The 22,453-nt window shown below is 41.4% G+C and overlaps 1 protein-coding gene across 2 annotated transcripts; it reads left to right on the top strand.

The window, feature by feature from the left end:
• Positions 1-2,214: 2,214 nt before the first annotated feature.
• Positions 2,215-22,453, top strand: ift74 (intraflagellar transport 74). Of its 2 annotated transcripts, none has more exons than XM_084464459.1 (20): positions 2,215-2,292; positions 3,795-3,931; positions 5,513-5,654; positions 5,794-5,842; positions 7,305-7,403; positions 8,028-8,088; positions 8,311-8,370; positions 8,700-8,761; positions 9,669-9,807; positions 12,458-12,520; positions 13,330-13,473; positions 13,808-13,848; positions 14,807-14,886; positions 15,135-15,188; positions 16,941-17,038; positions 18,506-18,632; positions 19,203-19,366; positions 19,732-19,854; positions 21,511-21,571; positions 22,189-22,453. In XM_084464459.1, the coding sequence occupies exons 2-20, from the start codon at positions 3,806-3,808 to the stop codon at positions 22,302-22,304; spliced, it is 1,809 nt and encodes a 602-aa protein (XP_084320585.1). In that variant the 5' UTR covers positions 2,215-2,292; positions 3,795-3,805; the 3' UTR covers positions 22,305-22,453. The 2 variants fall into 2 exon arrangements, with proteins under 2 accessions (XP_084320585.1, XP_084320586.1); XM_084464460.1 differs by having other exon boundaries at positions 2,229-2,381.

The raw sequence follows: 22,453 nt of genomic DNA, 5'->3' as shown, positions 1-22,453 counted from the left end.
GGGGAGCGGACATCCATGCGGGTATCACGGAAGAGGGAGAGCCTTCAAGTGAGCAATTCCTTTCTCCCAGAGCAACAAGGTAATGCATATTTTCAGTATATATACAGATATTTGATATGGATGTTGTGGAGTAGGCATAACATAACATAATTTGTTGATTAGGTATTATTAATTACAGCGTGTGCTAGCGCTCCGTGCTCAAGAGAGAGAGGCAGAGAGGCTGCGGCTGAGGCGTCCCCGGGGTCGCCTTGTTGCTATTAATGCCACAATCCGGTAAAACTTTGACCCCCTCGAGGTCTACAATGACGCGGCCGTTATCCAGAGGTACAGGCTGCCCAGGGAGCCCATCCAACAGCTGCTTGGGACCATCAGCGAAGACCTGAGATGCGCAGCCAGGAGGAGCTTTGCGCTCACACCACAAGCACAGCTCTTGGCCGCCCTCAGATTCTACGCAATGGGGAGCTTTCTGCAGGTCGTCGGTGATGGCCAGGGCCTGTCCAAGGCCTCAGTATGCAGGTCGGTCCAGGCAGTGACTTCCAGCCTTCTTCGACTGGTTCCGCAGCACGTCCGTTTCCCCACCACCGGAGAGGAGATGAGTGCGACCCAAGAGAACTTTTTTCGGCCGTTCCGTATTCCACAAGTGGCCGGAGCCGTGGATGGAACTTTAGTTCCAGTAACCACTCCACATGTGGATGCGCACGTTTTCATCCGTCGAAAGGGATATGCGGCTGTAAAGTGCCAGGTGGTGTGCGACCATCGGGGCATCATCCTTGATGTCGTGGCGAGATGGCCTGGAAGCACACACGACTCCTACGTCTTCCGAGAGTCCTCCCATCGGTCAGCTGGCTGCAGCCTCCAGGGGAGAGTGGCGGCTCCTCTGAGACAGTGGGTATCCTCTTCGGCCTTACCTATTCACACCAGTGGCTAACCCGGGGGACGTACACGAAGAAGACCTCAACGAAGCCCACGGTCTGGCCCGGTGCATCGTAGAGCGCACAATCAGGAGGTGGAAGTTACGCTTCAGATGCCGCCACAAGTCCAAAAACCTCCAGTTTTTAGCCTTAGACTTTAACAAATTTCTCCTACATGGGGATTAATAAAGTTGTATCGTACTTGCTAAATCAACAAGCAATCTAATGATGGAACAGTTGAATGATTGGCAGTTGAGACACATTTTTCTGCAGTTCGGGGTGGGCTTAATATCGTCTTCCAGCCAATAGTTTTGCGTAATTAACTGCTCAGGATCGAAGCTATTGGTACAGAGGTTTACAACTTTCAGTATCGCTTCTGATTATCATATTCATACTGCAGGCTTAACTATTAAATGCTTCAACAGGTGTTTTTAAATAACAATTTATGATTAACAGATGCACAAATGCCTAACAGTAACAAGTTTGAAAACACTTCAGCATAATCTGCCAAGATACACAACAAACCGATCTTACAATGGCCTCTTTCTTGACTTTGAATATGCAAACTGGTGGACAATATCCTCAAAATCAAGATCCCTATCGAAATGTACTCCCATGTTCAGGGACGGACTTGTGACTGATTACAACCAGAGTCCCCGCTTGATGGCATCTGAAGCTAATGCAGAATCAGAAATTATCTTAAGGAGGACTTTCCGTCAAAGTTAATTGTTATATATATTATACACACACACACACACACACACACACACACACACACACACACACACACACACACACACACACACACACACACACACACACACACACACACACACACACACACACACACACACACAATCTTTTTGAACAGATTTTTAGAACAGATAAGTGAAGTTAAAATCTATATTCATCTGAGTGTATTATCTTAGCCCCCCCTTTTGAATGCAACTTTCAAATGACTTTACACCCTGAGAAAAGTGGAATATAAGGGTGAAACCCCGTCGACTCCCAGTCATTCTGCACTCGCCCGCCAGCGCCCTCGCATGGAAAGATGTGCAGCGCAATCAGTTCAGGAACAGGAAGTTTCCTATGAGACAGTCTGGTATGTCACAGTCCCAGTGATTTAAAAGAAAAAAGAAAAAAAAGTGTTACCAATTTGACATAAAAAAACTACATACATACATATACACATAAACTAATACATACATACTACATTTCCCAGAACACGAATGTACCCGGAAGTACAGAATGATCAGCTGCCTCGCCGAAGGCCGGAAGTTGACTGACGTCATTGTGAAACGGGCATATCGTTTCCAGGGAAACCAGAGTTCCAACCAACCGACCATGTTTGTTATTCCTCGTTGTGGTACATATTAAAAAGGTAACAAACGCCTTGTTATTGTCTTAGTGGGATGATCTATATTTAAACGCAGGTTTCGTGTATCTGAAGCCAGTAAGGATACAGCCGAGGTGAGTCCACAACAAGAACAGTCCGTCAGCGCGGCCACGAACGCAGAGCGGTGCGACCGCGATTGACTGATGTCGCAGCCTCTGATCACGAACGACGACCCTGCTGCGGCGAGACAGACGCGTGTCTGCTGCTGCGGCGAGACAGACGCGTGTCTGCTGCTGCAGTGAGACAGACGCGTGTCTGCTGCTGCTGCAGTGAGACAGACGCGTCTCTGCTGCTGCTGCTGCAGTGAGACAGACGCGTGTCTGCTGCTACGACAGTGAGACAGACGCGTGTCTGCTGCTGCGGTGAGACCGTCTACTGCTGCAGCAGTGAGACAGACGCGTGTCTGCTGCAGCAGTGAGACAGACGCGTGTCTGCTGCTGCTGCAGTGAGACAGACGCGTGTCTGCTGCTGCGGTGAGACCGTCTGCTGCTGCAGTGAGACAGACGCGTGTCTGCTGCAGCGGTGAGACAGACGCGTGTCTGCTGCTGCAGTGAGACAGACGCGTGTCTGCTGCTGCTGCAGTGAGACAGACGCGTGTCTGCTGCAGCGGTGAGACAGACGCGTGTCTGCTGCTGCTGCAGTGAGACAGACGCGTGTCTGCTGCTGCTGCAGTGAGACAGACGCGTGTCTGCTGCAGCAGTGAGACAGACGCGTGTCTGCTGCTGCAGTGAGACAGACGCGTGTCTGCTGCAGCAGTGAGACAGACGCGTGTCTGCTGCTACGACAGTGAGACAGACGCCTGTCTGCTGCTGCGGTGAGACAGACGCGTGTCTGCTGCTGCAGCAGTGAGACAGACACTTTGAACAATTATTGATAAAGTCAGATTGTTAATGCCTGTTTGCAATGTGCAATATTAGTTCCATTATATCAAGTTCTAAGTTTGTTCTGGTTTTATCGATTGTCTTTTGGTACTTTGTAAAGGATGTGAAATAAAGTGCTCTAAAAGATTGCGTGAGCAAACCACGTTTTTCCATGTAGGTAATGGTTAATATTATATTATTCTAGTGACCGATGTCCACACAGCGACCAGCTCTGTTTCCGCTGATGGCTGTGGGTCTAGGGGCCCAGCATGTTTCTAGTGTAGTGGTCACATCATATTCATGTCAACAACCGGAGGTCAAAATATCTTGGGAACATCCTTATCCACTTATTACTATACCTTCCCTATGTTACAGCAGACTACATATTAACGATCACTCAAACGTCAGTCAGTCGTTTATTTCAGGATACAGATGTTTGACCGTTTGGTCTCACTGTCATCGTCCGACATTGTTTTCCAAAAAGCATTGCACACAACTATTGAAACCAAGATCGGACTGACAGTAAATGTAATGTTACAATAAATGTAAACTTAAGTTCAACATTGCCAAACAGATTAAAGTTGTGTTACGCTTAAACTGCATAACGTATTTTCTATTCCTATTCAGGATTCTTTGTAATGGCAAGCCACTGGACCCCTTCTTCTGTTGGCCGGCCAGCGAGCCGTGGTGGGTCTATACCGAGTGCCCTGAGACCCCTCTCTGGCATCAGGCCTCCTCCAACATCTAGCAGAGTTGCCACCGGGGTAGGTCAGATGACACTAGGGACGCTTTACAGCGTCATTGTTTTGTGCAGCGTCTACCACATGATTTATGGAAACAACGGGTTTACCAAGCAGGTGTGTTTTGAAAGGGATGCTACTAGCCAAGAGGTTATAATCACAAGTATAATATATAGTCCTCCAACCTCACAGCTACACTCGCCACTATCTAGCTCCACTCATATTCAACGTTTTCATAACTAGACTTCACTTTCCTCCCGTTAAAACCTTAAACACATTGAGGAAGTTTGATTGAGATGTGGCTGACTTGGTTGCAAAAACAGACAACAGGTTGTGGGTTAAAGTAATAGGGGGTTTATGCAAAAGGGTGAGGGGAATGGGGAGGGTGAGAGTCCAACCTGAGGTCTTCCCAGACCAGGGTAGGTTCCCTATGTGGCCTTCAGGGGTACACAGGAGGCTCGGTGGACGACAATGGAAACAGGTTTGAGACACGGCACATACAACAAGTCACGCTCTCTCCTAGCGTTTCCACTGTTACTGGGTTCAGGGCTACTTACCGTGCTGTGGGACATTGCCACAGGCCTCCCTCCAGGGGAGTGCTGCTCTCTCCTTTTGTAGCAGGCTCACTGTGGGCAGGTGCTCCCCTTTGGCAATCAGGCAGCAGGTGTGCTGGATGAAACTGATTGTCTACGACTTCTCCAAGTGCTCGTCCTTTGGGGTAGGGCCGTGTCCCTGGTACTTTTCCCCTTGTGGAGGGTCTTTGGCATCTAGGCCGCCCACAACATTTAAAGGAAACTATAGAAAATCCTCCTTTATAGAAACTATAGAAAATCCTCCTTTGCAAGAATTGCAGTTTCAATAAAAGGCAAAATCCTCTAGATTTCCCTACCTACCAGCCTAAAGTAGATTCAAAATTTTAATAAATGTTCTAAAGTAGTCAGGCTCTGGTTAAATTGTGGCCAGAACTGTAATCATGACATCAACTAGTCATTAGTTGTGTAGGCTGCTTCATAGGCTACTTCATGTTTTCTCATTGCTATAGTCACTGATTTTAAACTTTTAGGTAACTTTACTTGATTGTTCAGATAGCATTGCCCAATAAGAGATTGGGCTATACACGTGTACAATACATCGGACACTGCTTCTTCCAGTGTCAATGTTTCTTGGACTTGTCCCTTACAAATAAACAAATGTATTTTAAATTTAAATAAATAATGAGTCCATGAAGAATTGGGTGCTTCAATCAAGTGTATTTGTTGATCAAATATGACAGTTTTCTGTATTATATATACATATACATTACCTACAACATCACATTGCTATCACCTTCATTGATGATATTAGCGTCTGCACATTACTGCGCTGTGTTACCCTGACCCTGCCCTGTTCTTTTACCCACTCAACAATGCATATCTCTTTTGAGTATCTCAAATATTTTCAAACACTTCACCATCAGGCTAAATCTGCAAAATATTGATAATGAAATGTACAGTAGCCAAAGATCCTGTGGTATACACTGCCCGTTATACTATATGTTTATGTAATAAAAGAATGTGGCCAAAGACACAAAGTCTGGTTTAAAGATGATTAATCTTGTGCACTCAGATGGTTCCAAGTACAGCGAGCCGTCCTGGCACCAGGGGAAGCCGGCCGGTGGCCATCCCTGGAGTGCTGTCAGCCCACATCCAAGTGACTGAAAGACCTGTCACCCAGCAGGGACTCAGTGGGATGACCACTGGCATCAAAGGTGAGCTTTAAGTATTTAAAGCTGTGTTATCATTATCTATAAATGTAAAATAAGTAACGTTGTGTGATTCACCTCTTAGCCCGTCTTCTTGTAGACATAACATTTCCTGTCTTCTGATTTCCTTCTATTTGTCTATCAGGACCACAGAGACAGATCTTGGATAAGTCCTACTACCTGGGACAACTAAGGTAAAGACATTTTTTTTTTCTTTTAAAATGGATTCAAACCTGATGTTATACATGATAATGTATTTAAATATGATTCATATCTAGTGGTTGAATCCAAGTCCAATAAGAAAGACTGCAAAGCCAAGGCTGGGTGATTCTGTTCTTTAATATATATCTTCAAAGTTGTAGTTGCATGAAACTAAATATAAATATTTAAGACAAGCACATGTAAACAAAGGGCAACTTACAAATGAGTTACAAATTATATGTTTTATGTATGTTACATGTTCACATACATAAGTGTCATCAGATCATCAGCTCCATGGCTAAGAGTCCAGCATGTTTCAGAAAAAAACATTTGTTGCACCAATACCACTAGTGCTACTTTTTTGTTTTAATTGTATTTATTTAAATAATGCAGTTTACAGCAAACAAGTAAATTCACAGCTTGACATGACATATAAACCCATTTCTTACGTAATTGAGTCACATATACACCTGCATTTTAATCGTGTGTTTGTTGTGTGGTCAAAAAACAATACTGCTCCCACTTCTAACCAAGGACTCCTGCTAAACATGGGGTTCTTCAACTAAATAAAGACATTCCTCCTTTCAATAACACAACTTTAAATCACAGACGGTGAAACTCAAACAAACTCGACAGCCAAGGAGTTCAAATTCTTTTCAAGAGTTGACTTCATGTTGACGTCCTCTTCTCTGACTTTTGATTGAGGTCTACGGTGAATAACATAGAGCTAGACTCTAGCGGACCATCATTCCTATACTAATCTACTGGGGCTTGCAATGGCACAGGGCCTGGGCCGATAACCAGTATGCCTAGTCTGGTCTAAGGTGGATTTATATTCTTCAAAAGAAAACTCATTCATGCGAGTGGATGAAGCTTGCAGAAGGGGATTTTAACAGTTGAATTCCTATAGTGGGCGGTCTACACTGTGTTGATTTGAAACCTTTACAGAGTTTGTTTTTTACAATTTACTGCTGCTGGTTGAGTTTTTGTACGCCAATTAAATGGTCACAGATTCCTGCCTCTAGCAACATGATTGGTTGAAACAAATAGGAAGCATAAGAAAGTGAAATGGCCCATTCAACCAGAATTCAGCTCGTCTACCTTAAGAATTTTGTTATTAATCAAAGGTTATCAAAGCCTATGCTTATACCAACTTTTGACTGCAGGAATATCAAGACAGGCCACTAGATAGCAATATAATTCCACCTTTTTCTTGGCCAACCTGTCCTGATATTAATATGCACATACACATACTATCTTCACGGTCTTCACCATCCTTCTAAGAAGATGAAAGCCCTAGTGTAGGTTGATTTTGTAAGTATATGAAGTAAGGAAACATTCATTTTTGGACTTTTGAGTATTACCTTTACCTTTACCTTTACCTTTGAAGGATAAAGTCAACAATTTAAACTTTTCTCTTCATGTTTGTTTGCCCTTGTGCCTTATCTTTTGCAGGAGTAAAATCAATGAGTTGACAACAGAGACCAGCAAATTGCACAAGGAAATTGACAACTTTAACCAGGAGAACTCTGTCTACCTGTCCTATGAGAAAAGGTACGCTTTGATTATTAAAATCAATAAACAAGTCTCTGTGTTCTTTATGTTTTACTTCCAAGCTTTGGTTCAACCTGCACTATGTAACTTCTTTACATGTCTGCCCCCTCTGGCCAGTCCAGTTACTGGAGTTGTGACTACTAATAAAGTTCAGAATTTCTTATGCTTCTAAATGACTTTTGACCTTTGTCAGATAAAATACACACGCTCCCATCTATTCTAGATGAATTGGCCACAAAGGCAAACTTTGAACTGATAAAGTCATTGAGCACGATGTCAGAAAGACATCCCACATCTTTTTCTGGGCCGGACAATGACTGCAAGATGCAGAGAGATTATTTTATTTTGATATTATTAACCAGTTGTTTGCTTGCAAAACAAAATATCTTGCTGAAATTGCATTTGATCTTCTTTTAGTGACAGTATACCGTCCATTTGATTTAATACTGTCTCGATAGCGTAATCAATAGACCGTTCAACATCAGCGTCAGATGGTAAAAATCTGTTATCAATTACCATGCTTGCATTTTTGGAAAAAAAATATTGAATCTGAAATTACCTTGTTCACAAAATATGAAGCTTTTACCTTGCTCTTAAAATGTTAATTTCTTTTGTTGAATCTAGAGCTGAAGGCCTTGCTGGAGAGATCAGGGATTTACAAGGCCAGCTTGCTGACTATAACATGGTAAATCTTCTTCCAAGTTGTCTCTTTACATTTAAATGGTTATTAAGATGTCAATCAAAATTGTAAATGTCAAATATGGTCATCGCCAATTCTCAAAAAAATTGGTTTGGTAGCGCTGTTAAGTCAGTGCTATCAAACCACCAATTCTAAATAATAATAATGTTTCAATCAAGAGCAAGTCCATTTATCAGCCACATATTTGTTTGCTTTATGTCCCTCTAGCTGGTGGACAAGCTCAACACCAACACTGACATGGAAGAAGTGATAAATGACCACCACGTTGTGAGTACTGCAATGAGCCTTTTCTCTTCCCACTGAGTATTGCTATCGTATATGTACATGAAACTAATTGGTCGCACATGATTATTGGAGTTTCATAAATTGTTTCCAGATGTTTCTCACACAAACACAAATGACTTCACGACATAGCTGTCATTTTTGGTAATATTGTGACAATTAACGTGATGTAAATCAAATGATTACACTCTGAAACATACAGTATTTTATCATGACCAATTATAGGTCAGGGCACTATCGCCAAATATGAGTCATATATCTGGTCCATTTGAGAAACTCACTGGACAGATTCTCTTATTTCCATTTTTCCCAAGCTTAAAGTGAGAAATGACCGAGAAGCTGAGAGTATGGATATAATCTTCACTGAGAGACGAGAGTAAGTATGCGTTCACCTTCTAGCTCAGGGATGGGCAACTTTCATGATAAAGAGGGCCACAATTTTTCATCATCACCATCAGAGGGCCACATGACCGCGAACTTCAACAAATCGGATATGAGAGAAGCTACAAAATAATTAAAAATAAGAACAAAATATTTGTGTGTATATATATATATATATATATATATATATGTGTATGTCTGTGTGTTTATTGAACCAACATCCATTCATTTCATATTTTCCATGCATTTTTAAAATGTCTATACTCTTGTTAAACGACAAATGCAACAAGTTTGTTAAAAAACAAAAACAAAGTGATTTGTATTTTTTTTCAGTGCAAAGGCCTCCCATACTTGATCATACAATGATAAAAATCTGAAAAGCAGTGGCCCAACGTCAAGTGCAAGAACTAGCATCATATTCAGTGCAGTTTTAGTAGTTGTACTGGCGACTTAAGTTGAAAGCTTTCATGAATATTTCATTGTTTCCAAAATAATTAGACGCATTCTATGAACAGATACTCTGCTTCCCATTTTGACTGGAAGGTACGGTTTTCTTGATCGAGTTCTGTTTTAATTTTTGCACTGCTCATGACCGTGGCTCTCTATCTTTGTTCCTCGCTGATGGAGAAAGCCCGGGGCCCCGAGATTGTTTGCATAGCGTCCTTTATCGGTGAACAGTATAATTACAATGACTGACTGATTCAGTTGCAGTTGTTGTTCATTCAATTTATATTCATTTTAAATGATCTGTGGGCCGCACTGAGTGAGGATGATGCCTGTGTGTGTGTGTGTGTGTGTGTGTGTGTGTGTGTGTGTGTGTGTGTGTGTGTGTGTGTGTGTGTGTGTGTGTGTGTGTGTGTGTGTGTGTGTGTGTGTGTGTGTGTGTGTGTGTGTGTGTGTAGGAGGGAGGAGGCCATCGGAGTAACAGGGGAAGCGATCCAGAAAGAAAGACATATTGCTAATGAGGTCATCAAGGCCCTTCCACCTGCCGAGCATGACAAGTACGCTGCCATGATGCTGACCAACGAAGAACTGCTTCAGGTACGACCAGAACTTCAGTTGAATGCCCCATCTCATCCACAAAGAAAGGGGGTTAATGTTGGAGTTGATGTTATTAGTCATTAAAAAAATGTTTGATGAAGAAAAACCTTTATTTACTATGGTAAGATGCTGTACTACGAGTCTCGGAGAACGAACGATACGAACGAGACGAACTGAAACGGGGAATGAGGTCGGTTCGTTCATGTTAAAGAGTCGTTCGTTCGAACTGATTTGTTCGCGAACGAGCCATCACTACTGTATGTTACCTGACAACAAGTCACTTTCATTTCTTCAGCATGCCTTCATATGATATGTGTGGAATTGGCTTAGATTTACGTTTCTAGTTAACCGTCCTTTGGTTAAAGGAGAGGTATTCTCTTATTTTAGGTTCTTTGATATTAATGTTGTTGATAGTATGATTCAAAAGTATTTGAATTCTACGGTATTATTATCTATGGCTCTGAATCTCTAGATATTGTTCTTCAATTAGGCACAGACTGCTTGTGTTTCTTCTGAATCCTTTCGTTCGTAAATCAGATTGTGTCTGACCATTTTAGACCATGAAAACAAAGTATACTGAATACTAACGTCAGGGCACAAGAAGGGGCTGCTCTGTTGGTGCTGAAGGCACCGTATCTGCTGTGGAGCAAAGAACTAAAATGGCCATTCAAACTGGATTCAAATAAATAACCTGTAACATAACACGTGGAAATACATTGAATGTGAATGTAGATTAAAGGGGAAGTTGAGTTAAATAAAGGTAGGAACCTTCCGTGTTCATTGTAAAAATCGGTGTTGAAGGCCAAGGTCCGATAGCGGATGGTAGTCTACTCTATTTTGGTAAAAGTAATTCAAACATACTTCAAACCAAAATAATTATTGTAGAGTAATGTACTACTTTCAAATGGCATAAATTAGTATTATGAACTATGTTACAAAAAAAAGTAACTAGTAACTAGAAAATGCATTTCCTGCAGAAAATGCGGTGAGTGCTGTAGTGCAAAGTGAGGTTGAAAATATGTTTTAATAAAGACACATAGTTTAAGACGTAAAGAAATGTTAAATGGCTTAAATCAAATGAAGGGATTTGAACAAAAGTTCAAAAGTCTAAATGGAGTAAACAATGTAAACATGCACACCATTTAAGAAAATGTAAATGGTTGGAAACAAATAAAGTGACAGCTGAATGAAAAGCGCAAAGCATTGCTAAAAATGCAGAAATGTAAAATGAATTAAACTGAAGAATCTGAAAGGTCAAATGTATTGCAGTGCACAGTGCACCTGTAAGCTGAAATCAAAAACTGACTGACGCTGAATTGCATTACCTGAAGAAGCAAAGTGCTGAAATACATTGTAGTAGTAGTAGTAGTAGTACAAGAAACGATATGCCTTATGAAAGGTGTGGTAATGATTGATGTTTGTAGAAAGAATTATAATAATCCCGCCATTTTTATTTTTTTAAACCAGCCGAAATTGTATGTACTCGCCTAATGCTAATTTTTCCAGCCTAACATTATTAAAAGTAGTCCAATTGGCAATTGCCCAATCTGACAACACTGACTATCTCAGCGTAAATCAATGAGACCAACTGAAAACGAAGCCGATATGGAACTAAAACTGTGATTTTGAAAAAAGTATAAATTCTGTTTTCAGATTATTGAGATAGATACAAGTGTGTTAATTTGTTAAACCTTTGAACGAAGGTTAACGATAAAATATTGACCAAGTTACGAAGTCCAAGTTACGAAGTGTCTACATTGTAAAAAATAGTATTTCAAAAGTAGAATATCATAAAAAGTATAAAATATTTAAAAAATCTGAAAAGAAGCGGGCGATTCCAAGCTAATCTGAACATTTTAAAATTGGAATGGAGTCTCTAGGTGAAAAATTGAGGAAGGAGATAGGTCCCAAAGTTTGTAGAGAATAATAAAGAAGAAGGAATAAAACTTAAGAACAATAGTTGAGCGCTGCATGCAGCACTCACCTAACTACTCCAACCCAGCCACCTTTTTAGCTGTTCTTGAATAACTTTCAGTGTACAATAACTGAAAGGGAAGTCTTAAAATGTCACTGTGGTTTATGATGAAGTAATGTTAAATCAGTGTTTTGGCTTCTGCTAAAGCTGTATAGTTGTATATAGCCAACTTTATAATACTACTATTTATCATACTAATACTACTTATCACACTACTACTACTTGTCTGTTATCATACAAGTACTACTTATCATACAGATACTACTACTTATAAGTTATCATACCAATACTACTATGTATCATACTTCAGCTATTTGTTTAACTATTAGACTTTTTTCCAACAGTTTGACATTATTTAAATCGTTTGTATACTGTTACGCTTACTCCTTTCAGAGTATTAAACTATGTTAAAATATTTTCACTTGGGTTCAGCTATTCAACATTTATATACGTTTTAAACCTTAAAGCTTTAATTAACATATGTGTAAGCTCATTGTACACTACAGCACTCACTGCAAATGCATTTTCAAGTTTTGTTTAGCTTTTGGTACATAGTGTTTTTTCTTTGGCGTACATAATTTGTGCTGTCCAAATTTGGCAGGTCTGAAATTTTGATAATATATTCAGCAATTTCTCTGTTATTTACTTACGTCTTTTCTCTGTTCTTTTCTTCAGGAGCAATCTGTTTGTCAGGAAGAGCTGGAAGCCATGCTGACAAGAAAGATGACTTTAGAAGCGGTGAGTTGAAAGAAATTTGTGAGAAATTGCAATAAATAAGATTTGAGGAAAAAGGGTAAAACCGAAAGCTACGTCACATCCACTGTTTAGGCATTGGAAAACAAATGTTCTGGTCAGATTGTGATATGTGTTGCATCCTGATTGTGATATGTTCTGTATCTTAGTACATTAAATTGTGCAATGGAAAAGTGTTGCTGGTAGTGCCACATGCAGCAACATTGAGTTGCCAGGACTGACCTTGGAACAGTAGGTCTGCAAGATGCAAGCCAATCTGGTTTGTCATCATGGGGAAGATGGTGTTCTCATTGGTTTTGACCTGGCCATTAAATACATTAACCTAATTTGCCATCCAAGTGCCTGCTTATTAATGAAATATTTCTGATATCTGTGGATTTAAGTTAGGTAGAGGTGTTAGCTATAGCTGCCACATATTTGTATTAAAGACCATCAGCAATGCCAAAGCTCTATTAAACGGAAGTGATGTTGATGATAAAGATTAATGTTTTATTAGCTAACTTTGAGATGAATATTCATATACTTTTTAACATTTTCTTGACAATATATTTGGTTGGTGTATAGTTGATACACAACTGTGATATTTTGTTAAGTTAAGGTTTTTTGTTCCTTTTGGCCTTTCACTTCAACAAACTTTCCCTTCCTTTATTTACCAATGACCTCGTACTCAATCAAACGAATCACTGGAGGCAAATGTTTTGATTTGAACCTTTTCTTTTCTCTAAGACATGTGGCTACTGAATGAAATGTATTACCAGAACGATAAAGAGTTATGTTCTGTATCCCAATTATAGGAGCTGTCCCACTCACCCATGAAGCAAGAGGCAATGTGCATCCAGGAGAAGCTCCTGATGCTGGAAGCCAGACGTGACTCCATGGTAGCTGAGAGCAAGAGCTTTGACTCTCCTCAGGACGAGAGAGAGCGGCTGTTTAAACAGGTTGGCTGAACGTCTCAGTATGTATCTGTACGGCCTGTGACTAAGGCACTAAACTCTTTACCAACATTTAAAAATATATATGTTAGTAAGTAAGTATACTTACATATATGTATATGTAAGTATTTGATGCTTTCAGAAATACCCTAGTGTTTTTCATGGCTAGTTAGATTCAGAAAGCAATCTGTCTTGATCTGTCATGTTTTCTTAAGATACAATATATTTTGTGGGTGTGTACTGGATATATTATTCTCAGATATTTGTTTGAGATTTCTTTTCATTAACTTTAACATATTTTTTAGTGTAACTCAAACTCAGACTTTATTTCCTATTTCAGGTAAAGGAAAACAACCAAGAAATTGCCAGCATGGATAGACAGTAAGTTATCAACATATTTTCACAATTCTGAGCTCATATGTTATGTTGCTGTTGGTAGTTATTCCTCTTCTCTGAGAATTCCAAAACTTGAGAAAGGATTATTTTTTTTATTCTTAGTTTATTAGCTATGACCTGACGTTGTAACATTGGAATGTCTTATCTGGAAGGACATACCAGTCAAACCAGCCCCTGTCAAATGGTGCTAGAATGTAAGGCTACTGACATCGAAATTAAAGAATTAGGAGTTGTCTTAAAAACAGAGGGCAGGTGTAAGGTTTAAGAAGTGTAACCTAATCAAAATAAAACCATCTAAGAGTGACGATCAGTGTGAACAATTTAAATAACATCAAATATTATAATATTTGAACAATAACTACGATCAAGGCCAACTTATTGTTGACTGCTGCTACCCTCTGATTTATGGTGTTACCCATGTGTATTATAAGATCCATTTGAAATGCATTTTATTAATTCCAATAACCAGATCATTTTTAAAGCTTAAAGTTTGTGACTGTCTGTAGGTTGTATTTGACCGTCTGCTTGGGACTGTCTGTAGGTTGTATTTGACCGTCTGCTGGTGGCTGTCTGTAGGTTGTATTTGACCATCTGCTGGTGACTGTCTGTAGGTTGTATTTGACCGTCTGCTGGTGACTGTCTGTAGGTTGTATTTGACCATCTGCTGGTGACTGTCTGTAGGTTGTATTTGACCGTCTGCTGGTGACTGTCTGTAGGTTGTATTTGACCGTCTGCTTGTGACTGTGTCTGTAGGTTGTATTTGACCGTCTGCTGGTGTCTGTAGGTTGTATTTGACCGTCTGCTGGTGTCTGTAGGTTGTATTTGACCGTCTGCTTGTGACTGTAGGTTGTATTTGACCGTCTGCTTGTGACTGTCTGTAGGTTGTATTTGACCGTCTGCTTGTGTCTGTAGGTTGTATTTGACCGTCTGCTTGTGTCTGTAGGTTGGGGGAGATGAGTGAGAGAGGAGAGCAGATTACAGAGGAGATCAGTCAACTAGAACACCACACAGACGAGGCCCAAGGTATGAACCTGGCTGTTTCTATTCTTAGAATTATGACCAATCACCATAGTGAATCACCTGATCTGATATAAATGTGCCTTAAATAGATTTTTATATTGGTTGATCCATTTTCTTGTCTTAAATTTATTTCATGAATAACTTTTACTGGTATTCAAATAATGTAATTGTTCAATTTTGTTTTATTAATGTCATCATATATCTTTTCCTGATTGCTATATTGCCTTGACAATGTTTTGTCTTTCTTAAAGTGGAATGTGGTCAAAAGTACAAGGAGCTGAAGAGGAGGGAGGAGGAAATAGACCGTGAGTATCCTTCAGCTTCTCCTCAAGGGAAATGACTACACACCACAGTAGGCATGATCAGCCCCCGTACAGTATAGCAATGAGTCTGTTTTACCTTGAAAGAAATCGATGAATAATCCTGTTGTTTTTGACCATTGATTATCAAAAATATATATATCATGCTAAAGTTAATGAAACTCCAGTAACAAAACTTGTAATAAAAATAATTGCAGTGCGTGACTGATCCATTGACAGCCAATATTCATTTGTGAAAGAGTCTTATGGGTTATGTGAAGCTTTTTCATAAGACCATCAATTTCAAAGCACCAATAGAAAAATAACTCCAAACCACACAACGAATGCTAACCCAACTCTCCCCCATACCTCCTCCCACCCTCACTCCCTAAGTCTCCATCCTTCACCTCGTGTCTCTTCATCTCATTTCTGCATTTTAAAAGTGCTTCCTTACCTTGACGCTGTTGCTAAAGCCTTGTGAAGTAGGAGTGGTCTATGAAGTTACCTTTGCAACTAGCAGAACATGGGGCTTTGAATCTTGCCTAACGCCCACTGATTATATTCTGCTTATTCACACTCACCTCTTCTGCATATATAATAGAAACAATCAAATGTTACAGCCGATTAAACATTTCTTCCTTCCTTAAACTAAATGGGGCGTTAGAACAGATTTATTTCCTTCCGCCAGACACATTATTAAATTGAGTTTGACCATTTCTGACGTTAACCTATTTGTAACATTGCATAGGCTACTCTGACTACTCTGGCTACTCTATACCGCGTGTCTTCAGTATTTCAAATCATTTAATGTTAGATCTAGCAAAAGGAATGAAAGCGCGATTTTATTTTATTATATACAGGAGCAGTTTCAACATAAATATAATCATTTAGTCGTGTTTATTTTTATTTGAAACTATTGTATTCTCAGTCCCGGTTACATTGTAGTCGTTTCGTGAAAATAACCAAATGAGTGGTCTGATCCAAACATGAACGACCAGATCCGCTTTAATCAGTGCGGTCGTCTGGCAGTACGGGACGGCCTGGGCCATTGAATGTATACGAGCCGTCGAGTTCTGTGAGGAAATGACGGTACTTGATAGTCAGTATGTTGTTCTTCAGTGCTGGCCAGCCAAAGACCGTTCTTATCCATGGGATAACTATCATCGCCTTGTTGCCGCCCCCCCCGCCCCCTGGACCACACTATTTTCCAAACCCTGACTTTGGCCCTGGGCCTAGGTGTGATTTAAAGTAAATGAAACCAAAAGTACAAATGTTTTTCTATAACAATGAATAAAGTGTAACATTGCTTTATTCATATCCTACATGTATGCAAATGATGTGAGACATTCTGGTTTTAAAATGATAGCAGGCTACAAGGCAGTAGTCTATCAAATATATTACATACTTATTTGTATTGTATTTTATATTTATATGTTTAATAAAATATAAAATACTTTATATGTTATATTTACATGTATTAGTAGTGCACGACTGGGTACCTGCATTAAATAAATGTTATGTAAGACATATTTCGTAATACCATTTGTTATTTTGATCGAAGTGCAATTGCTTCAAATTAGTACTAGTTTAGACTGCCATAGATTTCGTTAGTAGTATCTAGTAAACCTGCACTCCTGCGACGCCTGCTGGAGAAAAGGTTAACTGCGGTCTTGCAGCTGGAGTTGTACTTTGGTCAACCGTTGTAGTCTTTAAACGAGCTTCCCAAATTCATTCACTTGATGTGACTTTCATCTGCAGGGTTCCTGGAGTTGTTTGAAGAGACAAGGATCCAGGAAATGACAAAGCGCACACAGCAGCAAAATAATATTGTGATCCTCCTTGAACAGTCCAGCAAGGTGAGCCAGCGATCAGGGAGTGGGTTGATGGTATCTTCAATCAGAGGTGTACCTGAAGCAATCTGTGGTCAGATGGCTGCCGGAAGGACATGTCAAATGAAGATGCATAGAGGAGGCTGAAGGTTTCAGTAGCAGACATGATCACAAATCAGCACAAAGGAAATACCAGGGGCATAATTATAGAAACCAAGAACCGAGATCGATTGAATTGAACCGAGTTCAATCAAATCAATCAAAACTCAACTAAATTACTTAAATAATAACACCACATTTATTAATCAGATGCATCATTTAACTAAAATCAAAATCAAAGAACAAAACTTTCACTAGAGAAAGAAACTTAGAGGAAAGTGGCTAAGGGCTTTCATAACCAAGTGTAGTGGAGGGTGTGGAGGCCGGAAACGGCCCAGTGGTGGAAGATTTGGTGAACGAGTCAGTGAACCGGAAACCGTGAACGTTCCACTCTGCTGCGAATGCAGGTGCTGTTCTTCTCATGACGTCGGAGTGTCTTTTCCACGGCCCTCTGTGTGCACTCTGTGTGCACTCTGTGCTCTGTGTGTGTGATACTTCTAGAATAGCACTAGTGTGTGTGGATGGTGAAGCTCCGTCTGAGCAGTGGGTTGTTTAATGTCTGAGTGAGGGTTAGGCTTCCCGGACACCTAGAATATAACTAGGGCTGGGCAACGATTTAAAAGTTGTAATCGCCTTAATCGCATAGTAATGGTGAGTTAACTCGCGATTAATCACACTTAAAATTCTATTTTAAATCCACTCCAATTGAAGTTAAATGAGATCATCAAATGGAATGACACATTATCATTCATACCAAATGTACCTAATAAGCAAAACCAGACCAAGTGATCTTGAGAGTTTTATTGACTCACTCAGTGTGGGTTGAATATGAAACTTACAGAACACCACAGATTTGGGAATTGTAAACAGGCTGTCAATTGAATGTAAAGTAAGTGGAACTAAAAACAAAAATGATTTCTCATATGATAGTTGACATTCTGTGGGCAAAACCTTTCAAAATTAAAGTGAAAAAAAAAAATAATGTGCGTTAATGCGTCAATTTGTATTAATCGCATTAAAATAAGATTGTGTTAACGCCTAATTAACGTGTTAACCTGCCAAGCCCTAAATATGATACGCTGACGGAAATAAATATAAACATGTAATTCATATACCTACATATAATCCACACAAAAACCACAGCAATGTGAGCTTGGCTTGTGTCAGAAGAGACTATCACTAGGAGTAGTTTGAAACAGTAAGAAGGCTGGGATGTATTTTATGATTTATTTAAGACATTTATAACAACATCCATGAGTAGTACCAGTAGACTCATGGATGTAGAATACGAGAACAGGTTGCGTGTATGTTTTTATAATTCATTTAGATATTTTTATTTGCTGATTTCTCACCTTGTTTTCCACCACGTGTGTTTTTCTTCTTTGTGTCTGGCAGAACCTTTCCAGCCTACATCAGATAGCGAGGGTAACGGTGGGCCAGCTGAAGAGCATGCACGAGGTGCTGTCACACAAGGAGAAGGAGGTCGTCCAATCACAGACGACTGCCAGGGGACTAACTACGGGTCAATACACACAAACGTTACAGTTGCATGCTCTAAACATTGATTTATCTTCTGAATCAACTGAAAATTGAGTTTTGTCGTCAGGTTGTTAGGATATTAAACAATATTTATAGCCCAGAATTGATTTTAACCAAAGACTGATTTGATTTGATTTGATATTTCTAAATCCTTATAACCCTTTATATTAAGCTACTGCATGTTTGCCAGTGGCGCTGCCTGCTGTTTAGGTATGATGTTAAAGGTCTATGAAACAATTGGTTTTATTTCATGCTTTATTTTAAAAAATACTATTAAAGGAATCTCCATGTGTATCAGAGCACAATATAGAATCATAGATTACCTACCCATACCTCCAGATTGAACCATATGTTCTCTATCAGTTTCAGTCAGAATAAGGGCTGATTCCTTCACCGCCCAGGACCATATTTCACTACGATGTGTCCACTTGTCTCCTCTGTGGACGTGCAGAGTCCGCCCAGGACCATATTTCACTACGATGTGTCCACTTGTCTCCACTCAGGACCATATTTCACTACGATGTGTCCACTTGTCTCCTCTGTGGACGTGCAGAGTCCCACAGGCTGCAGCAGGACCTGGAGAAAGTCCAACAGCTGGAGGGCAAGATCACCGGGGAACTGGGCACCCTGAAAGAGAAGGTGGTCTCCATGAAGGCTGAGCTGGCCACCTTCGGGGACCTGGACACCCTGAGGAGCGCCGCCGAGAGCAGGAAGAAGGTCAGTGTCGACGTGGAGGGAAGAAGCTTCACTAGCGCTGGCAGCAGGACGTCTAAAGCTACAGACCTACCTTATTGTCCAGCCTCATCACGGCCGACGGGGACATCAGAGTCACATTCTTATATTGATGCACTAATCGCTTCATGTTGCTATTTGCTGTTTGACTTCATTTTGCCATTTGCTGCTGATCTATGCATTCCATTGAATTTGTTAACATTTAATTCTTATATTTTATGTTCTAAAGCAGGCCCTTGTGTTTTGTTTTTATATACTGTTTCTATATGCTGCTATTAGCCAAGCTATCAGTGTTGTTGACTGTTATATGATATGATAAATACTGTGTGTGTTTATGTGTTCCTGTCCAGACACTGCAAGACGACTGTGTCTCATTGACTCAACAACGTGATTATTTGAGACAGCTTTTACAATTAAATAATAACTACGAAGGATTGAAAACTAAACTCAAAGAGAACGAGACCAATGCTCAAGTAAGCTCATTTTGTTTCACACAAACATTTATCAACAATAACATTAATCTAGTGATGTGCTGGAGTTATACACATAATTTATTCATAGAAATGCCATCTGCTGGGTGATTCTGTCAGCACTCAGCACAGAGTCAGGAAACAAGGTATAGAGGAGAGGGTTAAGTAGAGAGAAGGGGTCCCAGCCAGAGCATGTGTGAGGAGTCAGGGGAGGGAAGAGGAGGAGAGGGAGAGAGAGAGGGAGTCAGGGGAGGGAAGAGGAGGAGAGGGAGAGAGAGAGGGAGTCAGGGGAGGGAAGAGGAGGAGAGGGAGAGAGAGAGGGAGTCAGGGGAGGGAAGAGGAGGAGAGGGAGACAGAGAGGGAGTCAGGGGAGGGAAGAGGAGGAGAGGGAGAGAGAGAGGGAGTCAGGGGAGGGAAGAGGAGGAGAGGGAGAGAGAGAGGGAGTCAGGGGAGGGAAGAGGAGGAGAGGGAGAGAGAGAGGGAGTCAGGGGAGGGAAGAGGAGGAGAGGGAGAGAGAGAGGGAGTCAGGGGAGGGAAGAGGAGGAGAGGGAGAGAGAGAGGGAGTCAGGGGAGGGAAGAGGAGGAGAGGGAGAGAGAGAGGGAGTCAGGGGAGGGAAGAGGAGGAGAGGGAGAGAGAGAGGGAGTCAGGGGAGGGAAGAGGAGGAGAGGGAGACAGAGAGGGAGTCAGGGGAGGGAAGAGGAGGAGAGGGAGAGAGAGAGGGAGTCAGGGGAGGGAAGAGGAGGAGAGGGAGAGAGAGAGGGAGTCAGGGGAGGGAAGAGGAGGAGAGGGAGAGAGAGAGGGAGTCAGGGGAGGGAAGAGGAGGAGAGGGAGACAGAGAGGGAGTCAGGGGAGGGAAGAGGAGGAGAGGGAGAGAGAGAGGGAGTCAGGGGAGGGAAGAGGAGGAGAGGGAGAGAGAGAGGGAGTCAGAGGAGGGAAGAGGAGGAGAGGGAGAGAGAGAGGGAGTCAGGGGAGGGAAGAGGAGGAGAGGGAGAGAGAGAGGGAGTCAGGGGAGGGAAGAGGAGGAGAGGGAGAGAGAGAGGGAGTCAGGGGAGGGAAGAGGAGGAGAGGGAGAGAGAGAGAGGGAGTCAGGGGAGGGAAGAGGAGGAGAGGGAGAGAGAGAGGGAGTCAGGGGAGGGAAGAGGAGGAGAGGGAGACAAGGAGGGAGTCAGGGGAGGGAAGAGGAGAGGGAGACAGAGGGAGGGGGAGTCAGGGGAGGGAAGAGGAGGAGAGGGAGACAGAGGGAGGGGGTCAGGGGAGGGAAGAGGAGGAGAGGGAGACAGAGGGAGGGGGAGACAGAGGTGTGTGCACCAGGTGTGTTCCAGGGAGTGGTTCCGTCTGACGCAGCGTTCCGGCCAGTCCCACATTCTACACGGGGGCAATTTAGAGGGATGTCTCGCTCTAAATGTCTGCTGGATTTCCCTCGTTAGAAATATTAGATTTGCGGGAATCTATCAAATTATGCGTAACAACCGCAATACAGCATTGAAATTAAACTCGAGCCCTGGGACAACATATACTGTATATTCAGTATTAGATCAGTGTATGTACATGTCTAATCTTGGGCCCACTGACTGAAGTGTATTTAATATATTTAATGTATTATTGATCCATCTTTTGTGTTTTTTTCATTTACGTTGGTTTTGACATTTCTTTGTCAGTTGGCAAACATGGAAAGGAAGTTGCAGCACCTGGAGCAGAACAACTTCGTCATGAAGGACTGTATCCTTGTTCACTACCCTCCTTCCTCTTCCTCTGCATGTCCAGCTCCTGCTAGGTTGTCATGGAGACCGGGATTAGTAATTAGACTGCATCTGTCACTAGTCACCTGTCCTCTAATCGGGCACTGAGAGACACGCCCCTGTCCTGTTTCTTGTATTTGAATAGGTAATGATACATTCATATTGTAGCCCGATATATGTCGGTCTCACTTTATACATAAAGTTGCTGTAGGCAACATTTATGAGCTATTATTTGAGTGTAAAGGTCATAAATGCAAATCCATCCGTTTGAAGTTGACTGCATGCCTCTGTATGAGATTATGTGGATTTGAGACCACTGACGGCTCATTTCTGACCAATCCGGGCATGTCCTCCTGATTGGTTTGGGGAATCTTGCCTGTCAGTCACAGGCGTTTAAATGCGACAATAATAATACACTTCATGGCCTTCTCCGTCTTGCTCTTCTGCTCATTCACACCGTCTCTCTTAACAACTCTCGATTCTTACCTACCAGCATTAATACTTGCTTTAGCATTAATGATTATTGTGTATGATTGTTCTTATCCAGTCGGTAAGCTTGTGTGTGTGGATGTCTTTCCTTGACAGTGTCCATTTTAGTCATTGCTTCGAAAGCCCAGGAGAGCAACTATGGCTTGGTGTCTAAGACTGTCCTGGGGCAGCTGAACGAGTACAACCGCGGCCTGTCAGACCTACATCAGAGCCACCGGAGTTGAAGCTCCACACACTCAGCTTGTTTGCTAGCTCTCTTATGTGTGAGAAAAGTTAAAAAAAAAAAGTAGGTTAAAAGTATGCTGATAATGCTTTTCAAAATCAATGTTTATATATTAACACATTTTGTATTCAGGCAACAACATTTGCCATA

The sequence above is a fragment of the Micromesistius poutassou genome (genome assembly GCF_964030765.1).
Source record: "Micromesistius poutassou genome assembly, chromosome: 2".
NCBI classification, from domain to species: domain Eukaryota; kingdom Metazoa; phylum Chordata; class Actinopteri; order Gadiformes; family Gadidae; genus Micromesistius; species Micromesistius poutassou.
This window is presented reverse-complemented; position numbering and strand designations above follow the sequence as displayed.

Coding starts and splice junctions, on each gene's coding strand:
- ift74 (XM_084464459.1), top strand. CDS start 3,806: ATGGCAAGCCACTGGACCCCTTCTTCTGTTGGCCGGCCAGCGAGCCGT. Junction 8,089..8,310: donor AGCTTGCTGACTATAACATG/GTAAATCTTCTT, acceptor ATGTCCCTCTAG/CTGGTGGACAAGCTCAACAC. Junction 12,521..13,329: donor GAAAGATGACTTTAGAAGCG/GTGAGTTGAAAG, acceptor TCCCAATTATAG/GAGCTGTCCCACTCACCCAT.